Source organism: Pimephales promelas, chromosome 16 (assembly GCF_988280905.1).
Source record: "Pimephales promelas chromosome 16, fPimPro1.hap1.1, whole genome shotgun sequence".
Lineage (NCBI taxonomy): Eukaryota > Metazoa > Chordata > Actinopteri > Cypriniformes > Leuciscidae > Pimephales > Pimephales promelas.
Window position 1 is genome coordinate 22,723,175 of NC_142784.1, and position 27,845 is coordinate 22,751,019.

At 38.9% G+C, this 27,845-nt stretch overlaps 2 protein-coding genes and 1 long non-coding RNA gene across 4 annotated transcripts; 2 read left to right on the forward strand and 1 right to left on the reverse strand.

Moving 5' to 3' along the window:
• The first annotated feature begins 2,873 nt into the window (after nucleotides 1–2,873).
• LOC120478979 (uncharacterized) lies at nucleotides 2,874–12,591 on the forward strand. Its single transcript, XR_005622793.2, has 3 exons — nucleotides 2,874–3,014; nucleotides 11,643–11,714; nucleotides 12,452–12,591. It is a non-coding gene; the product is annotated as an uncharacterized LOC120478979 (long non-coding RNA).
• Nucleotides 4,555–13,495, reverse strand: sae1 (SUMO1 activating enzyme subunit 1). Its single transcript, XM_039671211.2, has 9 exons — nucleotides 13,259–13,495; nucleotides 12,911–13,022; nucleotides 12,483–12,656; nucleotides 9,711–9,856; nucleotides 9,531–9,630; nucleotides 9,312–9,417; nucleotides 7,416–7,560; nucleotides 6,306–6,375; nucleotides 4,555–4,933 (listed from the first exon to the last, which is right to left on the reverse strand). Exons 1-9 carry the CDS (start codon nucleotides 13,357–13,359, stop codon nucleotides 4,841–4,843), a joined length of 1,047 nt encoding a protein of 348 aa, XP_039527145.2. The 5' UTR covers nucleotides 13,360–13,495; the 3' UTR covers nucleotides 4,555–4,840.
• Nucleotides 13,496–14,771: 1,276 nt separating this feature from the next.
• On the forward strand, nucleotides 14,772–27,652 carry zc3h4 (zinc finger CCCH-type containing 4). 2 transcript variants are annotated; one of them, XM_039670564.2, is made up of 14 exons: nucleotides 14,772–15,066; nucleotides 18,059–18,290; nucleotides 19,217–19,324; nucleotides 19,477–19,708; nucleotides 19,949–20,094; nucleotides 20,615–20,711; nucleotides 20,797–20,933; nucleotides 21,026–21,127; nucleotides 21,337–21,448; nucleotides 21,567–21,676; nucleotides 21,773–22,221; nucleotides 22,311–22,642; nucleotides 22,895–23,137; nucleotides 24,940–27,652. In XM_039670564.2, the coding sequence occupies exons 1-14, from the start codon at nucleotides 14,987–14,989 to the stop codon at nucleotides 26,559–26,561; spliced, it is 4,002 nt and encodes a 1,333-aa protein (XP_039526498.1). In that variant the 5' UTR covers nucleotides 14,772–14,986; the 3' UTR covers nucleotides 26,562–27,652. The 2 variants fall into 2 exon arrangements, with proteins under 2 accessions (XP_039526498.1, XP_039526499.1); XM_039670565.2 differs by having other exon boundaries at nucleotides 19,477–19,603.
• The last annotated feature ends 193 nt before the right edge of the window (nucleotides 27,653–27,845 follow it).

Sequence of the window (27,845 nt, forward strand, 5' to 3'; positions counted from 1 at the left end):
CAGTTGCAGAAACATAGACATTAGGTCTATGTTAAACTACCCACTACTAACAGTTGTCAAGGGGCAGTCAATCTTACTTTTCGGCATTATGCCATATTGCAATCTACGTTTTTATATACAAAAACGTTATTACCAGTCTTACCAGATGACTTAAGCCCTATTCGGACTGTAATTGTTTCTCTTGGACGTCCGTAGAAATGCATGGCACGCTGATATAAAGTTGGATGGCACATTATTAGCGACGGATGAGCGTGTTGTTCTCCCGTGTTCCTACATGAACCCGGGAACGAGCAGCTTGCGATTCATTCAGGTTCTTCTGTGATCATACGAACCGGGGAGCACGCGTTCACGCATGATTGTAATTGTACGCTGTAAATAAAATGTCATATGCTTGAAGTAACAAGAATAAGACAGAATAACACTGTAACTATATTATTTCAAGCATACATTTTATTTAAAGCATACAATACAATCATGCGTCAATCAAGAACGTGAATAAATCAATTTATCATAGGTTTTTTAGATGTCCACAAGATAAACAATTACTACCCTAATATGGCTTATGAATCAACGTGTCAGATCCGGTTCTGTCTGGCCATTATAGCCTACAGGTAATAACCCTGTTATGGTTACAAGCACTTCCCTCAGAAACCACTTTTGAACAACTGTGGCCAGTTGGTGGGAAAACTCCTTTAACCACTCATTTCTGTTTGCATTGGCTTTGTAATGTCGGTACAGAGTTTTCATGGCATATTGTGGATCAGAGATTCCTTTCCTGTGGCTGCCTGTCTCATGACTTCCTGTGAAACAGTTGTGTGGTCTTCCTGTGGCCACCTTTATGACTTCTCATCAATACAAGTGTTCTCTGATGCAGAAAGGCCTTATTTGTACTGTCAGATTTACACTAAACATGTCAGACTCATTTTTCTAGCTTTGTACTTTTGTCTTTTGGAATTTTTGATGTAAATTTTTACATTGATTTTGTATTGTTTTTTATTTACCATTTTCAATAAATTCAAGCAAAAGTGTACGAAAGTGTTTTGATGTCGTTTTTTACAGACTCAAAAGGATTTGACGCATTAAATACAACAATTTTCAAAAACTAGTCATAATGGCTGTTCAAAAGTCTTGTCAGTAAAGCCAATTCAATTATATTCGAATAGGCCTATTTTTGCAAAAAAAAAAAAAAATATATATATATATATATATATAATATATATATATAGCCTATATATATATATATATATATATATATATATATATATATATATAGCCTACAGTATAGTTTTATTAAAGACAATATTAATTCAAAAGACAACAAAAAAAAAACATTTAAAAAAAATAAGTTCAGCTGTTTCATTTCCCTTGAATTTAGAGGTATATGATCAATAACGATAATTTAAATGGCTTTGCAAACAACCATCAAATCAAAACAAATACACACGTCGATATAAATTATATACGAATACATGTATACAATAAGCATATTTTTTAGGCCAGGGCTAAAATGCTACACTTTTTATTGTTTTATTATTGGATCATCTGCCCGCATTAAATGAACAGAACAAACCTTTTCTCTTGCATGGTTCGTGTGTTGCGAAACCGTCTTATCTGAACAAGATGTGATAGATTGGGATCCCCTGATTTGCGTATGCCCAGAACATTTCCCATGCAGGCTCATTCAGGCTTCATCAGTGTTCCTAAAAGGGTTGTTGATCATTTGAGACTGTTCTTTATCCTGTCACATGGTTATGCATTTTATAGCTGGGAGCGGAGCAACACATCTGTTGTGAAGTTAGATCGTCTCGCCTTGGGCTCCTTCATGATAAGAGCAAGGTTGCATAATTAAAACGACGAGTTTAACTCAGAGTCCGTATTAATCCTGCTCTCTCCTCAGCTAGAGAAAGAGCAGTGAATGTTAATCATTCAGGGTCTCTTTACAGCTGCAGCTGCTGTTTCATTTCTCACTGGCACTGGCAGTGATGTGAAGTACGGTACTTAAGGAATTGGACTGCATTACTGAACACTTCATTATCTTGTAGACTCAATGGCAGAAAAAGAAAATACTGTTTATATTCATTTAAAACAACCAATGAAATTCATTTGAATATAAATTGTAATTGTCCATAACAGTAATTTGCCTTGTGAAAATAAACATTTTGTTAGTCATCATCACATTATCTTTGACATCACATTATCATCACATCACATTATCTTTGTGTAATTGTGCTGAAGATGGACCAAGCAGTTCACTTTAAAAAAACCTTTTGCTGATAATTTACTCATCCCCATGTCATCCAAGATATCCATATCATTCTTTCTTCAGTCAAAAAGAAATTAAGCTTTTGATGAAAACATTCCAGGATTTTTCTCCATTTAATGGACTTCAATGTGAACCAAACGGTTCAAGGTCCAAAAGACCGTTTCAGTGAAATCTGCACACTGTTCAAAGTGTTAAAACGATTCCAGACGATGAATAAGGGTCTTATCAAGTGAAACGATCGCTCATTTAAACAAAATAACAAAGTTTAAGTTTTATAAGCTCAAATGGACGCAAGCTTGCTCTGTTTTGTGGTGTGTGTGACTCTCCTGTTCGAAGTCGTTCATCAAAATGAACAAATCTTTTTCATGTCATTTGGTTCATTCAACGAAAGAAATGAACGAGTTGACTCGGAAAAAGATTCGTTCATTTTGATGAACGCGTTCGGAGAATTACGAACGTGCATCACAATACAGAGCAAGGCGAGCATTTGAGCTTATAAAACTTAAACTTTGTTTAATGAGCGATCGTTTTGCTTGATAAGACCCTTATTCATCGTCTGGAATCGTTTAAAGCCATTTGAACAGTTTGCAATTTGCACTGAAAAAAACTGTCTTTTGGATCTTGAACCGTTTGGTTCTCAGTTAAGTCCATTAAGTTTAATGGAGAAAAAATCCTGGAATGTTTTCATCAAATACCTTAATTTCTTTTCGACTGAAGAAAGAATGACATGGACATCTTGGATGACATGGGGGTGAGTAAATTATAAGCAAACATATCTTTTTAAAGTGAACTACTCCTTTAAGTGGCAAATTGACCCTGATCTATAAAATCAGCTGCTGACACTTTCTGGTAACCACTTGAGCCTTGCATTAGGACTTTATGAAAATGTTGACTACACAGGTTGCTTTACAAAGTCATTTTAGCAACAGGTCTTTTCTTCAGAATTGTGAAGTACATTTGAGTGAAATAGATTATAATGGATGGAGGTAGATCTGAACGTGAGCTTGAGGTCAACTGTAAGAAAGACTAAAAGATTGGAGAAATCCAGTATGTCACCAGAGAGAAGTCTGTCACTTCACTGCAAGATTGAGTTAAAAATTTAATCAAAAAGGTAAACATAAATCTGCACAGATAAATAATTCACAATAGGATAAATAGCATGTATTCTGAAAAAATAATGTTTTTTTTTTCATTTCATGGTAACTTTAATACATTTTTTTCATTGTTTAATTGTAATGAAAAAATAGCACTGAAAAAATGGTTGTTTTTTGCCTACTTGTATTTAAATCAAAATTGTGACTTTACAGACTTTACATTGAAAACATGCACACTGTGGGGTGAACATGCTGGTAGACAGACATCCTGTCTGTTGTAGGAGTTTTGGCTCTCGGTGATCTTTAACAGCTGTTTTGTTATTATTAGCAAAGCACAGTTGAAAATCTTTTCCATGCTGATTCAAAACTGCAATGATAAGAATCTTCAAAAAGTTTGGCCTATTAGTGGTACCCGGTAACCCATGTTTCCACTGTCAATGCTTTCCCTTAACCAAATAAATAAAGAAAGGTTACGTGACTTACTGCCACTCCTACTCAACACCTGCTCAACCAGTTTGACCAGTCTCATCTGATTCAGAATGACTCACCCATGCTGTTGTCATCAAAGGCTCACGTTTATTTTCCATTTAATGCCTGAATTCCTGATTTTGCATGTCTGCAGCACAGTCGCAACATCATGTGCGTCCAAAACAAATGTGGCACATTTAGTACTGTTTGTTTCATTACATGAGGCTGTAGTTTCCTTAAGCATAAGGATGGACAATCAATCACATGGAAAGTTCATTTACGTTCTTTCCATTCTTCTTTGTCCATAACTGGACAGGCAGGACCATTTCCTTCTATGAAATCATAAAAATCAAAACATACGAGTGCCTACTTGCCTCAGGGTTGTAAACCCTGCAGTACCAGTCCAGTAAATGACATACCTTGGGCTGAGCTAATAAAAGAACTTCCCGTTAATCACGTCACCCAAAAAAAAACCACACCTGACAAGATAAATAAAAATACTGTGCTTTCACTACACAAGCCTCACCCAGCCTCATTTCAGAATGGGAATTTGCATTGGGAATAAATGGCTCAAGGGAGCATTAGACGTTTCTGTATTCATTTTAAATTCCCTTTAAAGTGGTTTGCTTCATTTTATGTAATTTAGCATTGAAAAGAGACCTTGGGCAACACATAAGAGGACATTATTGAAATCAAATCGATGACTGGAGAAGCACAAAACAATACAAATCATGTTTATTTCCATTGGCTTTTTATTTATTTTTAATACAAAACGTAGAAATCACATAACCCTCCTGAAAAAAAAAAAAAACGTGTGCGTGAACATTTAAGAGCGTGTGGACAAAATGTTCTTGTTGTTCTTGGCATCAGTCGGTGTGTGGCATACTGCTACGCAAAGGTACCGTCCAAAAGACAGATTTCGATGCCTGCGGCCACTGGCAGACGATGAAGTCCATGGTGTTTTCGAGAGCACATACGCATCGCCACACATCTCTCCGTGTTCTCCGGGGGCCACTTATTTGGATCTGAAGTAGTCGACCACTCCGCTGCCCTTCAGGCCGTCGAAGAAGAAAAAGTTCCTGTGCGGAGCATCTCTCTGAGACAGCGCCTGTCAAACACATGCAAACAAAATCTCTTTCAGACACAGACGCCACAGACCTACAATTCTGTAATTAAGTGCTTTGATCGGATGCGTCGGACACATTCTCTGTTGTGGCGATGAAGACTGATGGGCGAGGGGCAGCGAGTAACAGAGAGCCATATGCGAATTGCAGCCTGTTTCATCATGCAGGGAGATGGCGAGACAGCCTGGCTTCACTCCACCGCCATGTGGGTTCAAGGCCTGCCCAGGCACCGCGTTCACTCCATCACCCCACACAGCCCTTATCCCCACCCTCTCAAAGACCCCACCGCATCCCGGCCTGGGCTATGACATCACCCTCCAAGAGAAATATTGATGTTTATCACTTACTCTATTCCGTCGTTTGTTACTGGAATGGGTTTGTGTTTTTACATGGCCTACGCAACAGGAGATCCTCTTTATGTCCATAATCCAGGTGTAACTATCCACTCTAGACTGACTGATTACACCACTGCGCTTTGTCTTATTTAATCTCCTTCAGTTTATGGAGTCATATGAGAAGATTTCAGCAGCTCTCCGCTGGATTTCATCAGTGACCGGAATATTACCTTGTCATTTCTGGCATTTACACACTGTCAACAGATAAAACTTTTGGATTTAGCCCAGATTCTGATGGAGAGGGCAGCTGCCATATGCTTCTCACTGTGCCTCATCAGAAAAGTCACTTTCGCAGCTAGTGAGAGCGGATGGTTTTGTGGAGAACCTGATTGAACGGTAATATGGAGGAAGAAAAAGCAAAGTGTGTTCATTTTATGTATAAATGGAACAATAAAAGGTCTGCAATCAAGACTTTAGGCAAGTAAAAGGCCTAGGGATACCAGCATGGGGTCCTACTTAGATTGCTCTGGCCACTGCTCATTTATGAGGTACCCATCTCTACTGTGGTGCGGATAGGAAGATGAACAACAATTTGAGGAGATGGTCGGGTGGGTGTTACGCTCCATAGGCCTGTATAGCACAGACAGCAATCTTCCAATAGAAGACTCTGTAATATCAGTGGTGGAGGAGTATAAGGTAACAAAAGCACGGCAGGCTATGATGCTGCGAGATTACGCAAGAGTATGTCAGGCGGACATTGAGTTTAGAAGTGGTCGCAAGTGGTTCACTGGGAGGCAGAGGAGCACCTGCATCATGCAGACATCGTCGGGTTTAAATTTGATGAAACGTCGAGGTAGGGGGTGCCCATTTGATAACATGCAGAATCCCTAATCTCAACCAAGCTGGAAGAAATGTCTTGAGAGGAAGAGGGGATACCGATGTAAATGGCTCACAGATTGTGTAGTGGGAGTACCTGTAATGGTACGTATTTTGCATAGACATAAATAGATCAAAATCTCACCTTGACAATCTCTTGTCCAAGAACACCGCCAACTACGGCGCTCACTGGGGCCATCTCAGAGAAACAGTAACTGTGAGGAGAAAACACAGTACAATTCAGTTTTCATGCGAAGCTTAGTATATCCGAACAGCCGAACGCATATACTCTATTTGATATTGTGCGTGAACAGGCGCTCGATATCAAAGTTTCATCTTTATCCATTGTCTGTGCTATTTCTCTCAATATGTTATAATTGATAAAAAAACATCTTCTACTCATTTAAACTAAAGTTGTGTGTTTCCACGGGCGCTCATCAACAAGGGCACTTTTGTTACTTTGTTGTTGTTCTGTCTAATCCGTTTCTTTTTTGATAGTGAAACAACAGGCCAGGCCAGTGTTGTCACCTTGTTGGAAGAACCAATTTGTGTTAAAATCAAAGCGAATGTGTAACCTGAGTGTGTAACCTGAGTGTACGGTTGCATTTGCAATACACGCGTACTGCGATGTAACAAAATTGTCACACGCATAATGTCGTAATTAATTTAATTACAAGATTCTGACTTGTAAAAAACCTTCATGTCCTCGTAGAGTACCACCTGACCATGGCAGATTTATTTTGCCGTCAACTTTTTTATTTTTCAGGACTTTTTTTATTTTTTTATTTTTTTATTTCTGCATTCAACCGCTCTTGAGTGTTCACACCTTTCCGATGTGGCAGATGGCTTACGTATAGTGGCCCATAGAAACAGCTGCTAATGAGGTATCTATGTATATGTATCTATGGTGACTCCAGCATGTATACCCTAGTGTATACCCTACACTTTGGGCTAAACTGAGAAGATCTACGCTACTTTTCCTCCCCTTTTTCTTCTTCTTTTTAATGCCATGCCTCTGAATAGTTAAAAATAATTCATCTTTTAAAAACACTTGCATTCAGTTCCAGTTGGTTGCACTCTGTCTACTTAGGAACCTGGTTAGGGTCTGGTGAACCTGAAACCAGACATACTGTAATTATCTTGGTCAACTAGTCGTTCACCAACTAGATTAGCACATCCTTGGTTGGTAGGAAAAAAAGATGTTGGAGAAACTTAATGTGAACAGTGAACACCAAGTTTGTGGGTCAGTAAATACCTGACAAAGGTGTTGGGGAGCAGCTCAGAGCTCAGGCCCATAGTCTCGAGAACATCATCACGGATTTGCAAGAGCAGGTGAGAGTCCTCACCAAAGCTGTCTGGTTGAGGATCACGACCTTTATCTGTACGAAACTTCAGAAGCACTGTTGGAGGAAGTAAGAGAAACTGATTGGGAAAAGAGTGGGTTTTCCACATTAAAAGAGGAGGCGAGTAGAGGAAAGACATGTTTGAAGATTTGTGCAGCATGTGAAAAGGCATTGAGCCCCTTTAGGCTATTTTCCAAAGTATCACTTCCCCTTTTTGACTGCCCACCAACTACAACACAAAGAACCTCAGCCCACTGCATTTCCACCTGGCAGCGAAGCACACACACACATCAAAGAAACACACACCCACGCATTCATGTTATCTCACTCTATCTGGCACATATATACAATTTCAAGTTTCATAGCTGAATTTCTTTATAGAATTTTCTCCAGATTGTGAAAACATCTGAGGGTTTGGAAAAAAAATCATTGATGTAATAGTCGCACCACTGGGGTGATAAAACCTCAAATAAATCAGTGAGTTAAGACAGAGGAAACGGCTCTTCCTCAAAAGCTCTTTGAAATGACGCGTGGTATTTTTGAGCACAGAAATGTATTTAAAGTCTTGCTTCAGTGCACAAATAGGAAGTGTTATTTTTTCCATAAATGTAATACTAGATGCACTAGAGGGAGGGGCGAGGTGCAGTCAGAGTCTGTTATAATGATAGAGAGGTGCGGAGGTGGCATGTTTTGTTTTTGAGAGCCACTGCACATGACTGGCCATGGACAGCCTGTGATGGAAAATGAGCCAGTCTCAGTGAGGACACCAGGTGAGCACTAGTATAAAAAGAAAATTGTTGACTATAATTACACAGATCAACAGGCCCTCCCTCTGATAACGGTGTACAACAGACTGCAGGAAGAAACTGCAATGTGTTTAGTCGCCTAAACAAACTGAACCACTTAAGGCCCTGTTTGCACCTGGTATCCATCTCATGTGATATGATCACAAGTGTTCAACAAAGCAATATAATATAATATACAAGGATGCAAATCATCATACTATGATGCATGATTTCTGAAGGATTATGTGACACTGAAGACTGGAGTAATGATGATGAAAATTTAGCTTTTGCAGAATGATCTCATGAAGTAGCGTGTGTATGACACACCAATTCGCATTTCCATTTTTGGCGTGCCATCAAGACGCATAATCGCTTTTATGAATCGTGTTTATGAACGCCGTTGACTTAACGTTATTATTGTATATGTAAATATATGACTTACCTCAACCCGTCCCTAAACCTAACCGTCACTGGAGTTAATGGCATTTATGACTGTTCCCTTACCATCCTAGGAAAAAAAAAAGATCACTCCCGAGATGTAGATCTACATTTTGCTTCGTTTCGAGCGGACATTTGACGGCGTGTACGGACACGCGGAATCACTCGGACGTTAATGGCGTAGACATACACGCGGATACATGCAGATAGCTCAAAATGCGTAGAAATAACACGCCAATTGACTTGAAAGTGGCGTGTATCTTTACGCAAAAGTCATGATGTCATGTTGGCTTGTGAATTTTTTGTTGAAAATTTCAATTTCCTGGCCCCAAACCTTATATATGGGTTTTTTATATGTATATATATTGTTTTTTTTCCAAATCGTTTCTATCCTACAGTTCTATTCTACAGACAGACATAACCGACTGAGTATAAAACAAATTTTTTGAGTCTGGAATATACTACGGACAATAACCTGTAGATCAATTAGTAAATTCCACAATTTAGGAAGGAAACACCTATTTCGCTATTCTTTTTATCAGGTTGATTGAATTTTGAATATATTTAAATAATCTGAAGGTGTACCTTGCAGAAGAAAATAGTCTGTAGGAATGCGCTTCAGGCTGCTTTTGGCTTTCTCATTTGTCCAGTCAACCTCCAGGGCTTCTTTGAGAGAGCAGAAACTGGCAGTCTACATAAAGAGAGATTGAGGGGGAAAGTTAAAGCATTGATTTAACTTTGAAAGGACGTGAGTGAAAACTGAAAACTATAGTTTACAGACATCAAATCTACCAACACACCAACCTTTTTTACCATTGTAGTCTCATTGGGGTCGACCTTTGGTTTCTTTGCCTCAGGACCATCATTGGCCTCATTAGACCCTTTCACCACTTTGGGCTTTTCTCTGGCAAGTTTGAATAGGAACATACTTTTTTATTTTCACACAATAACACAAACACTTTTCATATACGTTCCCTTACTTACTCTACATAGTGATGCTCCTGGCCGAGGTCGGAGAACATGTATCCATGGTAGCCAAACACGTCTCCACAGAAGACCTTAATGTTCCTGGAGGCACACAGCTGGTCCACTCGCACCATGAGGTCTTTGGAGCACCTGGTCAGACAAATCTGAACAAAACAACTTGCATTAATATGTGGTTGTTTTCAAACCAGTGACATTGATGCATCCTCAAAACACATCTTGCAAGTTTGGCAATGAATGACAACTGACCAAAACATTAGCACTCTTATCCAAGGTCCCAAACCTCTCACACCCCACATTTTGGGTTTAAGATAAGAATGGGGTGGCATATTAATACCGATCTGATATACCAGTGGCATGCGCCACAATGCGTTAACTGGGTGTATTTTGAAGGACAGCTGAATCATCACGTTGTCTTTATCTGCTGAATTGGGTTTGTTTACTTCTCTTGTCAGAACACCATCTGTGACTTCATAACTTAATGTACTCATGAAATTAACTGATTATCCTAAGTAGGCCTTTTTGAAAAGATCTCCAAAGGTTACACAATCCACACCTGGATATCAACAACACTTCTCAGAAATACTGTTGCAATGAAGTAGTGCCCTTAGGAGTAACACCTTCACCACTGTTAAAGATCATCTGGGACATTATGAAACATGCGGTGAGACATTGCCTTTTGACACATATTCTTCCTGTGAGCATTACGTGCTTCCAGGCATCCAGACGACAAATAACACACCTTTATCAAGCAGTGACCTCTAGAGGATGCAAAGAAGAAACAAATAATGCCACAGTGGATGGGATATCAATCAGAGCTCCCAGCATCTACCATATGCCTCTGCTAAATAGCTGTAACTTGGCATTACATGAGGTCAATTCTTTCATTCAGTTTAAGTTTTTGGCAAGTCCTTCAAACCGTACACCCCAGTATCATCCATGTTTTATGGACAACTATCCACTTTTGCATTCTTATTGAAGCTATAAAAGGTCGTGTGACTATAAATGTAATTATGGAAAAGTATGAACAGTACATTATTTTCTCCTTGTGTGTTCTACAGAAGTAAGTAAGTCATGCATGTTTGGAATTACATGAGAGTGAGTAAATGATGACAGATGTCTTTGATGTTATGCATTTCCACTACATAAGAAAATAAATAATGCTTTTGTAAATAATTTATGATGTTACATTTATAAAAGCGCTTTTAGGGGTCGGAGAACATCCGAGCCAAACATGTCTCCACGGAAGACCTTAATGTTCCTGGATGCACACAGCTGGTCCTCAAAAATAAAGAGAATAAAAGTGAAATATATGTCATACTAAGTTATAATTGACATAAGTCGAAGTTATTACATAAGGGCTAAAGGATGGCATGCTAAGTCAAGCCAAAATTATGATATTAATTCGTAATTGAGATAAAAATGTGAAATTATGATGTCACAATTTTAATCTATAACCGACTAAAAAAAATGATGCAACTTTATCATCATTATGACTTAGTATTTCATCATTGTGACTTTTTTATCATCAATATGAGTATGTTTTTTCTTATGTAGCAGAAATGGGCCTCCATAGATGTAAATCAACACCTGCACTAGCAATGCTTTTGTACTTGTTGCACAAAACCTTCTAGTATGTGTCGTCTCAAATGATCTTTTCATGTATGTACAGGTCCCGACGATGAAATAATTCAGTGTATTGTTGGCTATCTCTTTACTAAACAGCGTGCGTTGTTTTTTAGGAAAATTCCACACAAAAAAAAAAAGACCACACATAAACAAGAGAAGACAAAGACATACACACGCAATGTTAGTCTGTGCACTTCTCAACGAAATACCAAGAGAAGCAGATGAAAGAGAATAGATGATGTTAACCCCCCTCCTGTGTCTGTTTCCCACCATCTCTACCCCCTCCTCCTGAACTCTCACTAGCACTCCCAGAGGGACAGTTCAGACAGCTCACAGAAAGGGAGAAGATGAAAGACTGACTGTGCTTTGAACAAGGTATGTATGCTGACTGCATCTTCCACAGCCAACAACAGAGTCCTAATTTATAATATGGCCTGGAACATTTCATTCGCTTGGAAAAGAGCACACACTTGGAAAAGACCAAACTCAAAGAGTCAGATAAAAGTCTGTGCTTAGATCTGACGCTGGCTGTTCATAGATAGGGTGAAAATAAGGGAAAAAAGAGGATATAACCGTCCTAAACAAAAATGATCAATTGTGTATAGTGACATCTAGTGGACATGAAAGGCACAAAGAAAAACAATCTATCATTGATGAACCTCAATTCACACCTGATGGTAATAAAAAAATGTATGTTTATATTTCAATTAATTATTATAATTTCCCATTACTATATTCAAAATCTTTTTTTCCCCTTATGTATTTGTGTGTACACCCTGATGTGTATCGATGTACGTACTTTTTGTTCTTCAATAAAAAATTTCAGTAAAAAAATAAATAAACACACACCTGATCCTTCTTAAAATTACAGAAAGTCAAAAAGACAGTTCCTGTCCATTTCTTATGGGATTTTTATTCAAAAAGGCTATATTGTAATATGTGCCGTAAAGTTGCATAACAAATTCGGTCCAATGCTGTTTTGCATGATTTTATTCTATTTTATTTACAATACTTACTCATTTGTCTCTTAAATATTAGTTTGATGATCAATAACCAAATGGTAATTTAGAATATAATAACAATATTGTTCATCTGCCTTTTGTGTGCTTTAGGTATGTCCAATCTACAGATTCTGGCACTCACCGCATCAAACTGGAAGAAAAAGTCATCCGGCTTGCTCTCCACTGGATCGGTGTCTGCCTTCACTTCCACCATTGGGTTGAGGAACTGAGCTCTCTCCAGAGACGCCCGGGCCTGGTTTTTTCCATCTGCATCCACAGGAATCAAGAACTGAGCACGTCTGGACTCCTCTGTCACCTGATTAATGGAAGTCATAGAAAATACCACTTAGTTAAGTAGCTGTTATTTGCCTCAGTCACCATTCAATTTTATTGCATGTCTTTTCCATACAATAAACATGTATGGCGAATTCTTGTCATGCTGCCTTACATCTTCTTTTCTGTTCCACAGTGAAAAAAAGTCAGATTTGGAAGAAAATTAATAAGAACTTGAAGGTGAGCAAATGATGACAGAATGACGTGAAATACCCTTTAAGTCAGTCTAATTAATACCTGCTCATGGTCCAGGAGAGTCAGTCCTTTAACTCCAGCCAAAATAAGGTTTTTTGCTACTTCTGCTCCAAGTCCCCGAAGTCCAACAAGTAATACGCGTGATCCCCTAAGTCTGAAAATGCAACATTTATATACACGTCATATATTATTTATGTTACATTATATTGTTTGCTATTCATGCACAACTATCAGAAAAATGAATTCGTGGGGTGGCCCTGATACTCTATTCTTTGTGAAAGATAAACAAATAATGCGTTTGAAATCATGTTTATGAAGAACTTAAAGAGACGGAAAAATCGCTTATAATAACATGAATACGTTTGTTCTTTATGTACGTTTTCCACAAACCTCTTTTGAGCATCCAGACCCCACAGGCGAATCTGACGATCATACTGTGCAGCCTCCTCCTCGCTGATAATATTGTCTTCTTTTTCGATGGTATCAATCATTTTAAAATATTTTCGGTTTTAATAATAAGTTGTAAGAAATTAACTGAGAGGCTAGTTTGAATATTCTACACCCTGTTTATTTCCCCACTGCCCATTCAATGGTTACAGAAGTGCCGCTTAGAGATACTCGTAAAGGCGCACAATGATGACGTATGAGTTGGTCAAACGCGCCAGATTCAGACGGATTCAGAGCACAACAATGGACATGGATACACTCTAAAGCTTTTAAATACATCACACAATGTATTGAATATATGTTTAAATTCTTATAAAGTCAAATTAAATGATTGTGTACTGTACATCCCTGACTTAAAAAAAAACATGTCCCATAGAAATAGGAAAGAATGTTTTCCTCATTTTTGTTTTATCCAAATACCATTGTGTTATAATCTACTTACATATTAATAGAACATAAGTCTCTTTATAACATTTACTCATAAATCACATTAGAAATTCAAAGAATAAAGTATCTTTTTTTATTTTTAAACATTCTCAAATATTATTCAGTCAATGTATATGAAGATCACACTAACTTGATTTTGATTTTAAACTAAATTTAAATGTATAATGTAAAGAAATATTGTAATAGTCTTAACTTTATAGAGAGATAAAATATAATATATTTATTGGAATATACATAACTGTTTATATTATTAAATTATTGTTTCCATGAGCATGTTTAATATAGGCTACATTAAATTAAATATTTTAGTCTTTAAGAAACTGATATTTTAATCCAAGACAATATAATTTAATGAAGGGTGGGATATTTCTATTTATGGACATAATTGTTGTGTACAATAATGCTCCCAGGGCATGAACTTTTAAAAAGCAGGACATTTTAATAAACAAAACAAAAAAAATAAGTTCTACACCAAGCCAATATTATTTCATGTTACAGAACATTCATCATAGCCTTTCTTTATGGACTACACATAATTTATATTTCAGGAGCAGTTGATTGTGTCACAGAGTCAATATGTATATCAGAATTACTGTGTTGGTTTACTGGCGAGTTAAAGCAATGGTTCACAACCATTGGGCCAGGGCCCGAAACAAACTCACAAGGAGCCCCAGACCAGAATGACTTATTTAAATTATTGCTATTATTACTGTATTTCATTGTGATATAATACTATTAATATAGGCTAATAAAAAAATCTATCTTTATTAAAATTTAACATCAAAAAAGGAAGAAGCATGCAATCAAGAAACTGAAATATATTATAAAGTATTTATTATTATTATTATTGAATAATCTGGAGTCACAAAAAATACTGTAATTCGAAATATATATTTACTATGGTCAAAAATAATGTATTGTTCTTCATGGCCCGGTCGGTCATTTCCGTGACAGACTACGTCATGAATCCACGTCACATAAGCCCGTCCCCTTCTCCTCGGAGAAGAAGCTTCGCCATTTTAAGTGAATGAGTTTCATTTCACATCGCAACTGTAGGACGGAGAACCTCAGGAACGTTTTCAACCTGTTTCTCTTTTAAACTGTTAGTGGGGAATTGACTACTATGAACTGAATCTCTTCCTAAAACCAATCAACAAGTAGATCAAAGTCAAGTAACGCATAAGACAGTTGATTTTTTGCACTGAATGTAGTACGTTAGAGGAAATGGCTGTGGAAAGCATGACTGTCCATCCAAACTCCCCAACAGCCAACCACGAACACAACAGCCTTCTCACTGACGAAAGGTCGAGTAATATCATCATATTTCTATCCAACTATTGATTTGTCCTTTGCTTTTTTCCAAAAACAAAAGCACGGGCATTTGCTTTTTTCTTTCAAAGGGATTAAAGTCGCCTTTTCTGGGAAGCGTACAGAGGTAACGAAACGCCATCTTGAAACGTTAAACAGCGCAACCTGGAAGGTCACAAGCGAATCAGGAAAACATTCCGAATATGATCAAATTTACATTTTCCGTCACTTTTCGAAGCTTTTTAAGTGATCGAAGACCAAGCGGGCCACAACTACGCCAAAACATTGCTCCAGTAACTTAATGTTTTCATCACAGATAAATAACGGACGGACAAAAGAAAAAACACACACGAGTAAACAAGTTTTTGGTTATTAATGTCCAATTAAAATCTTAATTGCGAACGCAAATTGTACGTAATTTGACGGATAAGTGGTAAAATTCATCCCCGGTAGCGCATTAAGGAATTTGTATTTTTATCCATCGCGAGGCCCGGACAAAGCTAAAGCTAACAGAGTTAGCCGACGGCTACGTGAAATACAACAACAACACGGCTAACAGAAGCTAAAGAATAGCCACGAACTAGCATGGATTATGGCTTGGTCGCTTGATTAACCATTCTTTCAATTCATTCAATTAGCCATCGAATACAGTACGATTCAGTTTATCTTAATGTAATATCATTATTTAAGAAAGACGATTTAAATTTGTCACCGTTTAGCACTCATCCTGAGTGTGTGCTAAGTGTCACGAGCTACGCACTTAGATTTATTGATAACGTTATTTTTTATTTTAACGTTAAAAAGAACTATATAATGATACCTCTATATTTTCAAGTATTACGTTCTTGTAGTGCAAGTAGTTAGTACAGCTATTTTTATTATTTTTTTATTCATGTCTATTCTAAAAGAAAATTTTGGTTTAACATAATAGCTACATTTTAGTAACAGTACGACATTTTGATAGGAACTAACAACGAAAATTATTTCCCCTCCTTATTTTTAATGTTTTGGCTCCCTTAATTGGTTAAATACTGTCCCTCAAGTCTTTCACGTCAGATACATTGTCGACAGTACTAGAAATCTATAACGTATTGTAAATAATCTGTTAAATGTTCCACAAAAGGTGCTCCTGTTTCAACATACTCTAGTTTTTGTTGTAAACTAGTTAGCTTTATGTGCACATGCATCCCTTATGAACCAGTGATTTGTCCAATGTCTCAGAAGCATTCAAGGTCTTACCAAAACATGAAGCAAAACACAAAGGTTCTTAACCATACCACCATTGTCTGCAAATGCCCCAAATGCAACCTATCACCTTCCATGAAAATCATTTATGCATAAATTTAATATTTCGCAGTAAGTATTTTCAGTTCATTACCAGAAATACGAAGGCCAGTATTTTTTAGTCACATTTGTTTGTCTTTGCATGATATTGTATCTTATAACTTGGGTACTTAAAGAGAACAAAGTTTGTTAGTAACTTTTCTTTAGTAAAATTAGAGGTAGTTTTCAAGCTGTCTATCTGCCAAGTTTTTCTTGCAACACTTTACATGATGTAAGAAATCCCTTCCTTGTTTACTTTGGCATCCTTTCTTTTGGCAATTGTTTTCACAAGGTGTGTTTGACAAGTAATAATTACAAGTGTGGCCTGGTTTTTGTCTGACCATATTCTTTTGGTACTTCAGTATGTTCAATAATAAGCATGCTCACTGAGACTTGCTAGAGCTGTTAGATATATGCTGAAGCTCGTAGATGTTTATTCACAACATGATATAAATGCTTGTGGAGATTATTTTGATAGAGACCGAGGGATTTGTAGTTAATGCAGTCATAATTCATAAATTGAATCCCTCTGTAATACTTTAAAGACATTACATGTTCAGAAGCAGATGACATAAGTTTAGCCTAATTTAATGCCAGATCTTGTACAGACAGTCCATTGAGAAAAGAAGTTTGTCTCTTGATTGTAGACTAATTGTAAAAAAAAAAAAAAAGCTTTGGAAGAATCCTGAAAAATATCCACATAGTTGGAGGATTTAAATTTCACTAGAATAAGTTTTGTCTTCCAATAAAGTTTATAGGAATGGTTGTATTAAGACCTTTATGCAGACTTCATACTGATTGGAAGATGAGTGAGAGTTTTAAATTGTCATTGTCGTTTTTGTACATTATGCAGCTGGTTTAACTTCTGTGGTAATAATCGATCTTGTATCTTTTGAATCGTATCTCACACACAGCTTTGCATTGCAGTTCATCTGGAATCACACATTCTCTTGTCAGAAGTTGAATTGCTGGGATCTGTTGTTTTAATAGGCCAAAGTTGAGGGGTTAGGTGATAATGTTTTGTCAATGCAAAATTCAAAAGTGCAGCATTGCTTCTATGTCTTATGTGGCAACTCCTTATCTTAGTTTTAAAGGGCATTTCTGCCTGAACGTAATGAGTGTTTACCACCAGTGTCCTGTACTTGTATGTTACATCTTCTATAAACAGATCGGCTCTGTAATGACTCTGGGTTGTTCTCAGCATGTGACAAATAATCTGCCAACATTTGACACCACTAGTGTGATGCTTGAAGCAACTCAATTATAGTATTGCATCTGTACGCATGCAATACTATATTGGCATATTGGCAGTCCTGTTGCCCTTTAGCGCTACCCTTACTGCCTGAAAGTTTGAAGATAAAATGCTGTTAAGACATCCCAATTTGCTTAGTTATCTACACCGTAAAGACATGTGAATTGTTAATAGGCAGATCAGCAGAAGTCACCATGTCAGAATTAAGAATGAAGGCCCACTTAAAAAGCAATTAATAGAGTTAATGTTCTGTTCTGCACTGCTTTTGACAACAGTAGCTTTTGTGCAACTAACCAGTTACCATAGATCAAGATTTCTCAAATGGCAGTGATTAAAAAAACAACAACCAAGATTCCTGTGTAATCCTGTTCAGAGTTGTGATGTTCTTTCTGTGCTTTTTACATGTCAAACAGGCAAGAAGATGGGGAACTGGAAGAAGGCGAGTTGGAGGATGATGGCGGAGAGGCAGAGGTGCCCAGCGGTGAGGGAGCTGATCCCCAGGATAAACCTCGCCACAGCAAAGAACGCCATGTCAGTGAATCGGATGATGAAAAGTCACATCGGCGGAGGAGAAAGAGAAAGAGGGAGAGAGAGCGTGAAAAAGAGAAAAGGAGGGCCAAGAAAAAGCGTAAATCTAAGCACAAGGTAAGTGTTTGTGTTGATATTGAGAGAAGCACTGCATTTATTTGACCAAAATACAATAAAAAAACAGTAATATTGTGAAATCGTATTAAAATTTAAAATAACTTTTCTATTTTAAAATATTTATTCCTGTGATGCCAAGCGAAATTTTAGCATCATTACTCCATTATTGTGTCACATGATCCTTCAGAAATAATTCTAAAATGCTGATTTATTGCTAATAAGAAACATTTCTTATTATTATCAATGTTGATAACAATTGTGGTCTTTTTTTGATGTCAGAATTTTTTGATGAATAGAAAATTCAAAAGAACAACATTTATTTGAAATTGAAATATTTTGTGACATTGTACTAGTGTTGGCAAAAGTACAGACTTTGGTACTAAAAAAAATAAATAATTTTGATGATACCAGCATTTTCCTCTTAGCATTTTGAAGAGATTTTTATGCACCTCTGATTGGCCATTGTATTCACATGTTCAACATGTAAGCATTTCAAAAACATGTTGTAAATAGATGTCTTTGTTGCTCTTCACCGGGGGCTTACACATGCACACGGGAGCGTTTGAAAGCAAGAGTCTATCAGCTATCAGCAGATATATTAGGGATCCGCTGATACACACCTGCTTTCGTGTGCATTTGTGTAAGTACTTGGTGAAGAGCATCTATTTACAACATTTTTTTAAAGCGTTGATCATTGTAGCCAATCACAGACAAATCACAGCGAGTGAGCACAATGAACTATCAGAGGTGTTTAAGAATCTGTTCAACAGGGAAATTCTGGTATAGTCACATATATTCACATTTGATCAAATGAATGTGTCGTTGCTGAATTATTATTTTTTTAATCCTACTGACTACAAACGTTTAGTGGTGGATAGTCTATATCATCTGTATCATCTTATCAAATGTTTTTGTGTGTAATGCAGCGGCACGCTTCCTCCAGCGATGACCACTCAGACTACAGTGATGATTCAGATTACAGTCCCAGTGAAAAGAGGAAGTACAGGGAATACAGCCCTCAGTATCCTCCCACTGTGAGTAAAACATTGTTTTTTGTTCTATTTAAAGTAACATTTATATTAGTAAAACATTTATATTTGATTTTAAAATAACATTCATACCACAACAACTACCTAGACTGGCCAACCAATCAGATTAGGTTTTAATCCCAGTCTATATTTTGTAGTCTCAAGGAGGGTACCCTCCTGCTTCCTCTGCTCATGGAGGTCCCATCCCAAAGAAAGGCGGATATATGAAGATGGACAAGCAGGGCTATGGTGGCTATGATGACTATGAGGAGGAAACATATGAAGGTGAAGAGGATGAGGAAGTGGGTGATGATGACTATGATGATTTCACCAAGGAATTAAATCAGTACCGCAAGGCCAAAGAGGTTGGAGGGGGTCCTCGTGGCAGAGGTGAATGTTAATTTAATGGTGAATGGTTCTGGCTGAATGGGTATTAATAAAACATATGTGCAATACATTATTTCTAATAATGTATGGGTGGATTTTGTCGTTTAGTTGCGTCATAATTATAACTAGTATCACATGATCAGTGTCTGCCTACTTCATTCTCCAGCTCAAAGTGTGTGAATTTACACCAGTGTGTCAGCGTGTGTGCAATTACATCTGCTGACCATTATTACTGTCACACAGGTGGCAAAAACCGCATGAAGAACCAGAGAGGTCGAGGGAGAGGAATGAGAGGACGTGGTGGGCGAGGAGGCAGCAGAGGACGAGGACGGGGCAAAATGGGAGGAGAGAATGATGATGGTGATGGCATGTATGGAGATGAGATGGAGGTGGGTCATAATTCATGTTTTAAACAAAAGCTCATACCTAGGGCTGGGCGATATGGCCAAAAAATCATATCTCGGTATTTTTTGGTTAAATGGCGATAGGTTTTATATATCTCGGTACTTTCTACATTTTTCTATTTGGATAAGTAAAAACTGTATTTTTTTATTATTATTTCACATCCTGCCCAATTATATCCTACAAACATTGTTCATATTGAATGATATGGAAACAAATATAGTAAATGTAATGTAGGCTATGCAATATATTATGTGGAAAATGGTGAAAAAAAAAACATTACATTTCTATAGGGAATATAGCTCTGCTGTAAAATATTTAATGGGCTAAAATTGCATTTTTTGTGAGTATAAATCAAAATCTTTTCCAAAAATCGTTAATAACTGAAAAACACATGATTGGTCAGATATCCTGAATTACATAATCTGTCATTATTACTAGGCAAGCTTTACACATCAGTCAGTTTGTCTTTTACTTCCCCTAAAGCATGAATGTTTTCTTTGACAGTATGGAGAGGATGACTATGAAAACATGGGAGACGATGACTATGATGACTATTCAAAAGAACTAAACCAGTACAGGAAATCAAAGGACAGAGGGCGGGGTGAGTTCTGCTTGACTATTAAATGTGAAGGTAAACCATTATTTATGTTGGAGTGTTTTTCATTTCTTTGTGTTTTTTTCTTCAGGTGCGAAAGGTGGACGAGGTCGCGGGAGAGGGAAAGGAGGTCGAGGAATGAACCGGGGCAGAGGGAGAAATCGAGGGAGAGGCCGTGGAGGAGACCAAGGTCCTGATGAAGATAACAACGGAGAAATGGACTTGGGAGTAAGACAGTTCTTCAGATTATCTACTTGGTTCATATTTCATCAGCAGAACATAAATAAGCATCTGAATTATTTTTTCTGTGACTGCTTTAGGATGGATCTGGAGGCCCGAGGAGACATGAGCAGGAGAAACATGGGCCAGACAAGAAGGGGAAAGCCATCTGTAAATACTATATTGAGGGCCGCTGTACTTGGGTAAACACAGTAATCCAACTTTGGAAGATTTTCCAGATAAAATTGGTTGAGAAACAGTTTAGATGTCCTTGTTGTTTCTGAGTATTAAAAAGTTTTTAGTATGTTTTAATAAATTAATTATGTCTGACTTATAATATGATGTAAAATCTCATATGACTTGTTGACAATAATAGTTATTTTTGTACTAATTCCTGTCAATTTATCATCAGGGTGACCACTGTAACTTTAGCCATGACATTGAGCTGCCTAAGAAGAAGGAACTCTGCAAGTTTTACATCACTGGTTTCTGTGCACGAGCAGAAAACTGTCCCTACATGCATGATATCCTTTGGTCATTTTGCTTGCTGGTATTGTCATATAAGCTCTTATAATGTACTTGCACTCTGAAAACAGTAAGAGTTTCCACACGTTGTAAAATAACTCCTTGACTCTACGGCACGTGATTTCCCTTGCAAGTTGTTCCATACCACAGGGAACTGTGTGAATGGTGAAGAGTGCATGTTCTCTCATGACTCCCTAACAGAAGATACTCAAGAGCTGCTGGATAAGGTGGTCATCGCAGATATTTTAAATGTAGTTTGTAGAGTTGTTGATGTTTCTGTGGACCCTGACTAACATCACACATGTTTTTTTCTTCCAATTAAGATGCTGGCAGAGGATGCAGAAGCTGGTGCAGAAGATGAGAAAGAGGTTGAGGAATTGAAAAAGCAAGGCATTAACCCTCTTCCAAAACCACCCCCTGGTGTTGGTCTTCTCCCAACTCCACCAAGACCTTCTCCAGGGGATTCTTCCACGCCTATGGAATTTGGAATGCCTGTTGCCCCACATGGTAATATTCCTCCAAGTGGTCCACCAGCTCCAGGCCCTGGTGCTGGCCCAGGTCCTGGTCCTGGAGTTGGGCCCTGCCCAGGCCCTCCTCCTCCTCCCTGCCCAGATGGAGGCACCTTCCAAGGGCCTCTAAACCCCAACGGTCCTCCTCCGCCACCTATGGGTCCACCACCTGCTTGTGGAGGAAATGCTGGGAAGAAGATCCCCTCCTTGTTTGAGATTGTGGTGAAGCCCACAGGACAGCTAGCACAAAAACTTGGTGTCAGGTTAGCTGTCTTTTTCTTTCTATCAAATCATGTTGGTTTACTTACTAGCTGCATACAGAATATACTGAGACAGATGCTCTCTTTTACAGAGGACCAGGTCCTGCTAATGCTGCTGCAAGTGTTGCTGGACCTCAGGGCCCTCCTGTAGGTCCTCCAGGTGCACCTCCACCTCGCTTTCCCTGTGTCCCGCCACCAGGACACATAATTCCAGGCAGTCCTCATGATATGCCTCCTATGGGCCCACCTAACATGAATCAAGGCCCTCCACCAGGACCGCCAATGATGCAGAATTTTGGCCAGGTAGAAGGACCACCAAACGCGGGAATGATGCCTCAAGGTGGTGGATCATCTGGTAACAACTTCTATGATAACTTCTACCAGCAGCAGCAAGTCATGTCAATAGATGGAGGTGGAAGAGATGGTGAGTTCATTTGTTACTTCAACTTTGGTTTTGTAAATTCAGAGCTGGCAAAACCACAGTTGCATTTAAGCATTTTTTAGATGTTTTTATCCAAATTGATTTTAAATCAAAGTATATGCATTCCCTAAGAGTCGAACCGATGACTTTGTTTTGGCCACCACCATGCTCTACCAGTTGAGCTGCTTTATTGTCATACGCTGCTGTATTTATGAAACATTAGTATTCAGTCCCATTCTTTGCCTCCCGGTACAGGTGACAACTTTCAAGGGGGAGGTGGTGGAAACTTCAATGATCAGTCACCTGGGAACCAGAACTCTGGAAATGTAGAGGGTGCACCTAATGTAGGCCCATCTAATCAGCCTGGGATGGCAGTGCCAGATTTCCTCCCCCCAGCACAGCGTGTGCTTTTTATGAGGCTCCAGCAGAAACAGCAGGAAGATGAGGAGAGAGCCAAGAGGCTTGCTGAAGGAGGAGGAACTGAGAGGGAGAATGAAGGTACTACTGCACAACTCCATTTCCTGCGGTGGCAGTATTCAGTGCAATCATATGACATATTTTCTTTGGAAACAACATGCATATCTTTTATTCAGGAATGTTCCTTTTTTTTACCAAAATACTTTTCAAGAAAGCATTTTGATTATTGTAACATTGTTGTCATACAAATAGCTGAGGTTTTCAAAGTGCTGACTTCAAATGTATATTTTACTATGGCTATTTCTGGAAAGGAAACATCTCAAGGACTCTGCTCAGAGCTTGACCCTGCCCAGGACATCATAATACTGTAAACATCCTCTGGTCTGGGGTTGTGCAATCTTGCCACCAAAATATCTTGTCCCTCCACTAGATGGTGCTTTCTGGCACTAATACTACTGAAACTAACAGAGGCTGATGTTTTCAGATGAGACTACCAGAAAAAGAAAATCAGATTATGGGCTCAAAATGAACCTTTTAACTTGGTAGCACTGGTGCTCCCAGCTTCAAAAAGTTTGGAGCACAAGAAAAAAATTAAGGAGCACCACAACTAAAATGTGTGTGTATATATATATATATATATATATATATATATATATATATATATTAGGGATGTAACAATATTCAAACCTAAAATTTAGGAGCACAACAACTAAAATGTATGTATGTATGTATATATATATATATATATATATATATATATATATTAGGGATGTAACGATATTCAAACTGAACTAAAAACTGCGCTACACCACCCACGGTACGTGTTGCAATACTCTCATAGCGTACCAAACTTGCTCCGCCCCCTACTGCCCCGCTCAGCCCTAGTCCATTGTTAAGGTTGTCACAAAACAAATTTTTCTTCATTGACATTTGATCAAATAGTAATTAGAGGTGTAACGCTACACTTATTCACCCTGCAAATGTTTGTGTATACAAGAAGAAAACAGCGTTGTAGCCTAACCACCAATAATTGCATAAGAGAAATGAACTCTTTCGCTAAATATATGCACTAAATTAGCCTATATATTCATTATATTTTACTTAACCTGTTAGTGATGTCTTGATTATTTAATGCATGTTTAACATGTCTGTCATGAAAATGAAAGCCAGTGTGCAAATGATTATATTTCAACAACGAATTGGAGTAAAAACATATACTGACATGTTCAGTTGTTTGCATACTTTTTTATATCTAAAAAATAAATAGCAACTGAATTTAGGCCCAATAGTTTGGGCTCTGTTGTTAACCATTAATAGTAATGTAATGTGCAAGTAAGGGCTCCCTATATATTTTACAGCATTAGTAAAGATATTTCTTTTATTCTTAAGAAACTTTTAACTAATACCTTAACGTCCTCAACTTAAAATATACAAATAATTCTGATAAAAGTGTTTTCCAACATTATGTTGGAAATACTAATGTTATTTTGTCAGTCACTACTTTGCAGACTCTCATTAAACTCGCAGTTGCAGGGCCTGATTTTTTTTAAGTTGCAATAAATGCAAAACAGATCCATGATCAATTTTTAAAAAGGAGAATTAAAAACAAAACAAAAGGAAGGAAATAAAAATTCAGTTTTGGAGCATTTTAGTGAAGTATTTAAGCAGGACAAATCAAGTACTGGGTATGTGATATTGTAACGGTGTTCTTTTCATCTCTCTTCAGCACTTTACATTTTGACTGCTAGCTAGCTCCCTGTCACGTGACAACAGAGCGCAGTGAAAGGGAGTGATTGACAGCTAATTTTAACCAACCTAAAATGGAATTTCAAGCCTTCAGATAGAGTTCTAAATTGGTCTAAATCAATTCCTTTTACTCACAGGAGATTCAGCAAACTGGTATTCCAGTGAAGATGAGGATGGTGGTGGCAGTGTCACTTCCATTCTCAAAACTTTACGCCAACAAACCCAGACCCAAGGCCCTGCCAAGCAGGATGGAGCTCCAAGTGACCCTCGTCTACAAAAGTCTCAGCCCCCACTTCCACCCAGCCGACCAGCAGACCCCCGGCTGGCACGAGACCCGCGTCTCTCCCGGAACACAGACTCTCAGGCACCCGAGGCCAGTGCTTCATCCGCCCTATCTCCTACCCCTTCAGACCCCCGACTTGCCCGGCATGCAGCCGCCCATGCCCCTAAACCAGAGCCTCCACTTGTGTACAAACCTCCTCCATTGACCGCCCCAGCCAGTAATGAGGAAGAGGAGGGTGAGAGGATGCTAAGGGACAAGCCTGTGCCCATCCCTCTCGACCCTTTGATGGGCATGGCTTTGCGTGATCCCCGCTCCCAACTACAGCAGTTCAGCCACATTAAAAAGGATGTAGTCCTGAACAAGCCTTTGTTTTCTAAGGCGGTGCTGTGGAGTCCTGAAGACCTCATCCCTATCCCCATTCCCAAACAAGACTTGCTCCCACTGCCCCCTGGCATCCCTCCAGTTACTGCCATAGATCCTCGTCTGTCTCGCACCCAGCCCCAGCACCACTCCGCTTCTCTTCCTTCTACTGCTCCTCCTGCTGAGCTATCAAATCAATCCTCCTCTACCCTTCCAGACTTTGAGCTGCTCTCCCGAATCCTCAAAACTGTCAACGCCACTTCATCCAGCCCCACTCAAGGTGCTTCTACAGGAATCTCGTCACCTCCGTCCATCTCTGTTGAGAAACCTGTTGACCCTCGCATGGCACGAAAAGCCCCTGCCGACCCCCGACTCCAGCCACAGAAATCTGCCCTCAAGTCCACCTCTGAGCCACCTGCTCCTCAAGGATCTCCCCCAGCCGCCTCCTTATCTCCACCTTCCACCAGCCCCACCATTGCACCCTATGACCCTCGGCTGCTATCGGCAGGAGGGTCCGTTAGAGGCGTGGGAGCTGGCGGTGCAGGTAGTGGTGGTGGCGGCGGCAGCAGCAGCAGCGTGCTGAGCGGCATCAGTCTGTACGATCCTCGGACTCAGGGCTCAGACAAGGCAGACGGTTCAGGGGCAACTAGAAACACTAGCCCCCCCCCTGAACCAAAGTCAAGCGAAAGTACAGCACCTTCAGCTAAGCCCAAATCTAAAGAGCCGCTGTTTGTGCGCAAGTCTGCACTGGACCAGCCGGAACCAGAGAAGAGCTCGACGGAGCAGACTACGGATCGCTACAACAGCTACAATCGCCCTCGACCCAAACCGTCACCTTCGCCCAATGCAGGGACAGCCACAGGGACCCCTGCTACAGGTGCTCCAACCACGGCTGGTCAGGGCCCTCCTGGTTCTGCGGAGCAGCCCGCGGGGGTCCACAACCTTCCTGTATCCACACTGTTCTCCATGGTAAAGCAGGCCAACAAACCAAGCGGCACCGGCAGCCCTTTTGGCGGCAATAGCCCCGCCCAGCCTGACACGGCTGAACAGGACAATGCCTCTCTAAAGGACGTTTTCAAAGGCTTTGACCCCACAGCGTCACCGTTTTGCCAGTGAACAGTGAACTCTACTGTGTTGTTGTGAGCTGCTTTAGGACTTTTAGGTGTGTGGCTTCACTGAGACCTGATGTATAAAGTTATTCACCCCTGCCAGCCCAGATTACACTCCACAGTATTCACATATATATTTCTATTGGACGGTTGGGATTGGGAGGGATGAAGTCTGTAGTAGTGAGGGAAAGATAAAAACGAAATGTCTATTTTAAAAAACCAAATAAGAAACGTTTAAATAAATGTCATTTTAAGGACCTCTAAGGGTGTGTACATCAGGAGACACTGAATTACATTAATTTTGGCATTGTAAAGACAATTTCATCAGCCTACACCAAACAGGTTTGTTGGATTATGACCCATTAACCCCACCACATCATCTGGCAGCAGGGAGACTTCATTTACTGCCACTCCCTCTGCCTCCTGAGGTGGAACTGAACTAGTTCCTGTTGCTCATTGGCACTTTTCAGTTGGTTCCCACCAGTGATTTAGATCCTTTTAAGAAATTTTAGCTACATTTCTTCTGCTTAGACTAGTTGGCTCCTTTTTCATGTCTGTATGGATGCCCCTTATATTCCTATTGTTTCAAATTCGTGTTTAGTCTGTTGGTGCCACTTCACAGATCAGACCTACTGTTATACTTGTTTGTCACATGTGAGATCATTTTTATTTATTTTTTATACTTAAGCAGTCTGCTATTTTTTTCTTTGTAACATGGCTGTCAAATTGAACCATTTTATGAATGTGTATATATATATATATATATATAAATATAAATATATACATGTGTATAGTACATATTCTTTGCATCTGGTTTGTAAATTAACTTGAATTGCTCAGCAGCTAATGTTGAGGGGAAAATTTATCATGTCTTTCTTTTGTTCTCTCACAGTTCTGTCAGTCTTTCCCTGAAACGTGGTAGGTCTTATTGACTGCTCTGAAGTATCTGGGTTTTTGTTTTTGGGTTGCCTCTCTGCAAAATGTCAGCTTTGTAAATTGAAACGTGTCCGTATTTGACAAAAGGTAACCATTTTGTAACCATTCATTGTAGGTGAAATTGTGAAGTATTTAATAAAGGCAATACCAGATTGAAACCTAGCACGACCTCAAACGATGGGTGAATTGGTGGTGGTTGCATCATGATTCTTTATGTTTGAGCATATGAGTCATTTCCTCTCGATTCCAGCTCTTCAACATTCCTAGCTCTGACTGTTGGTATGCTTTAAAAAGGTTTGGCAAAAAATGTCAATTCTGATATCATTCACTCACCCTCAAGTCGTTCCAAACTTTC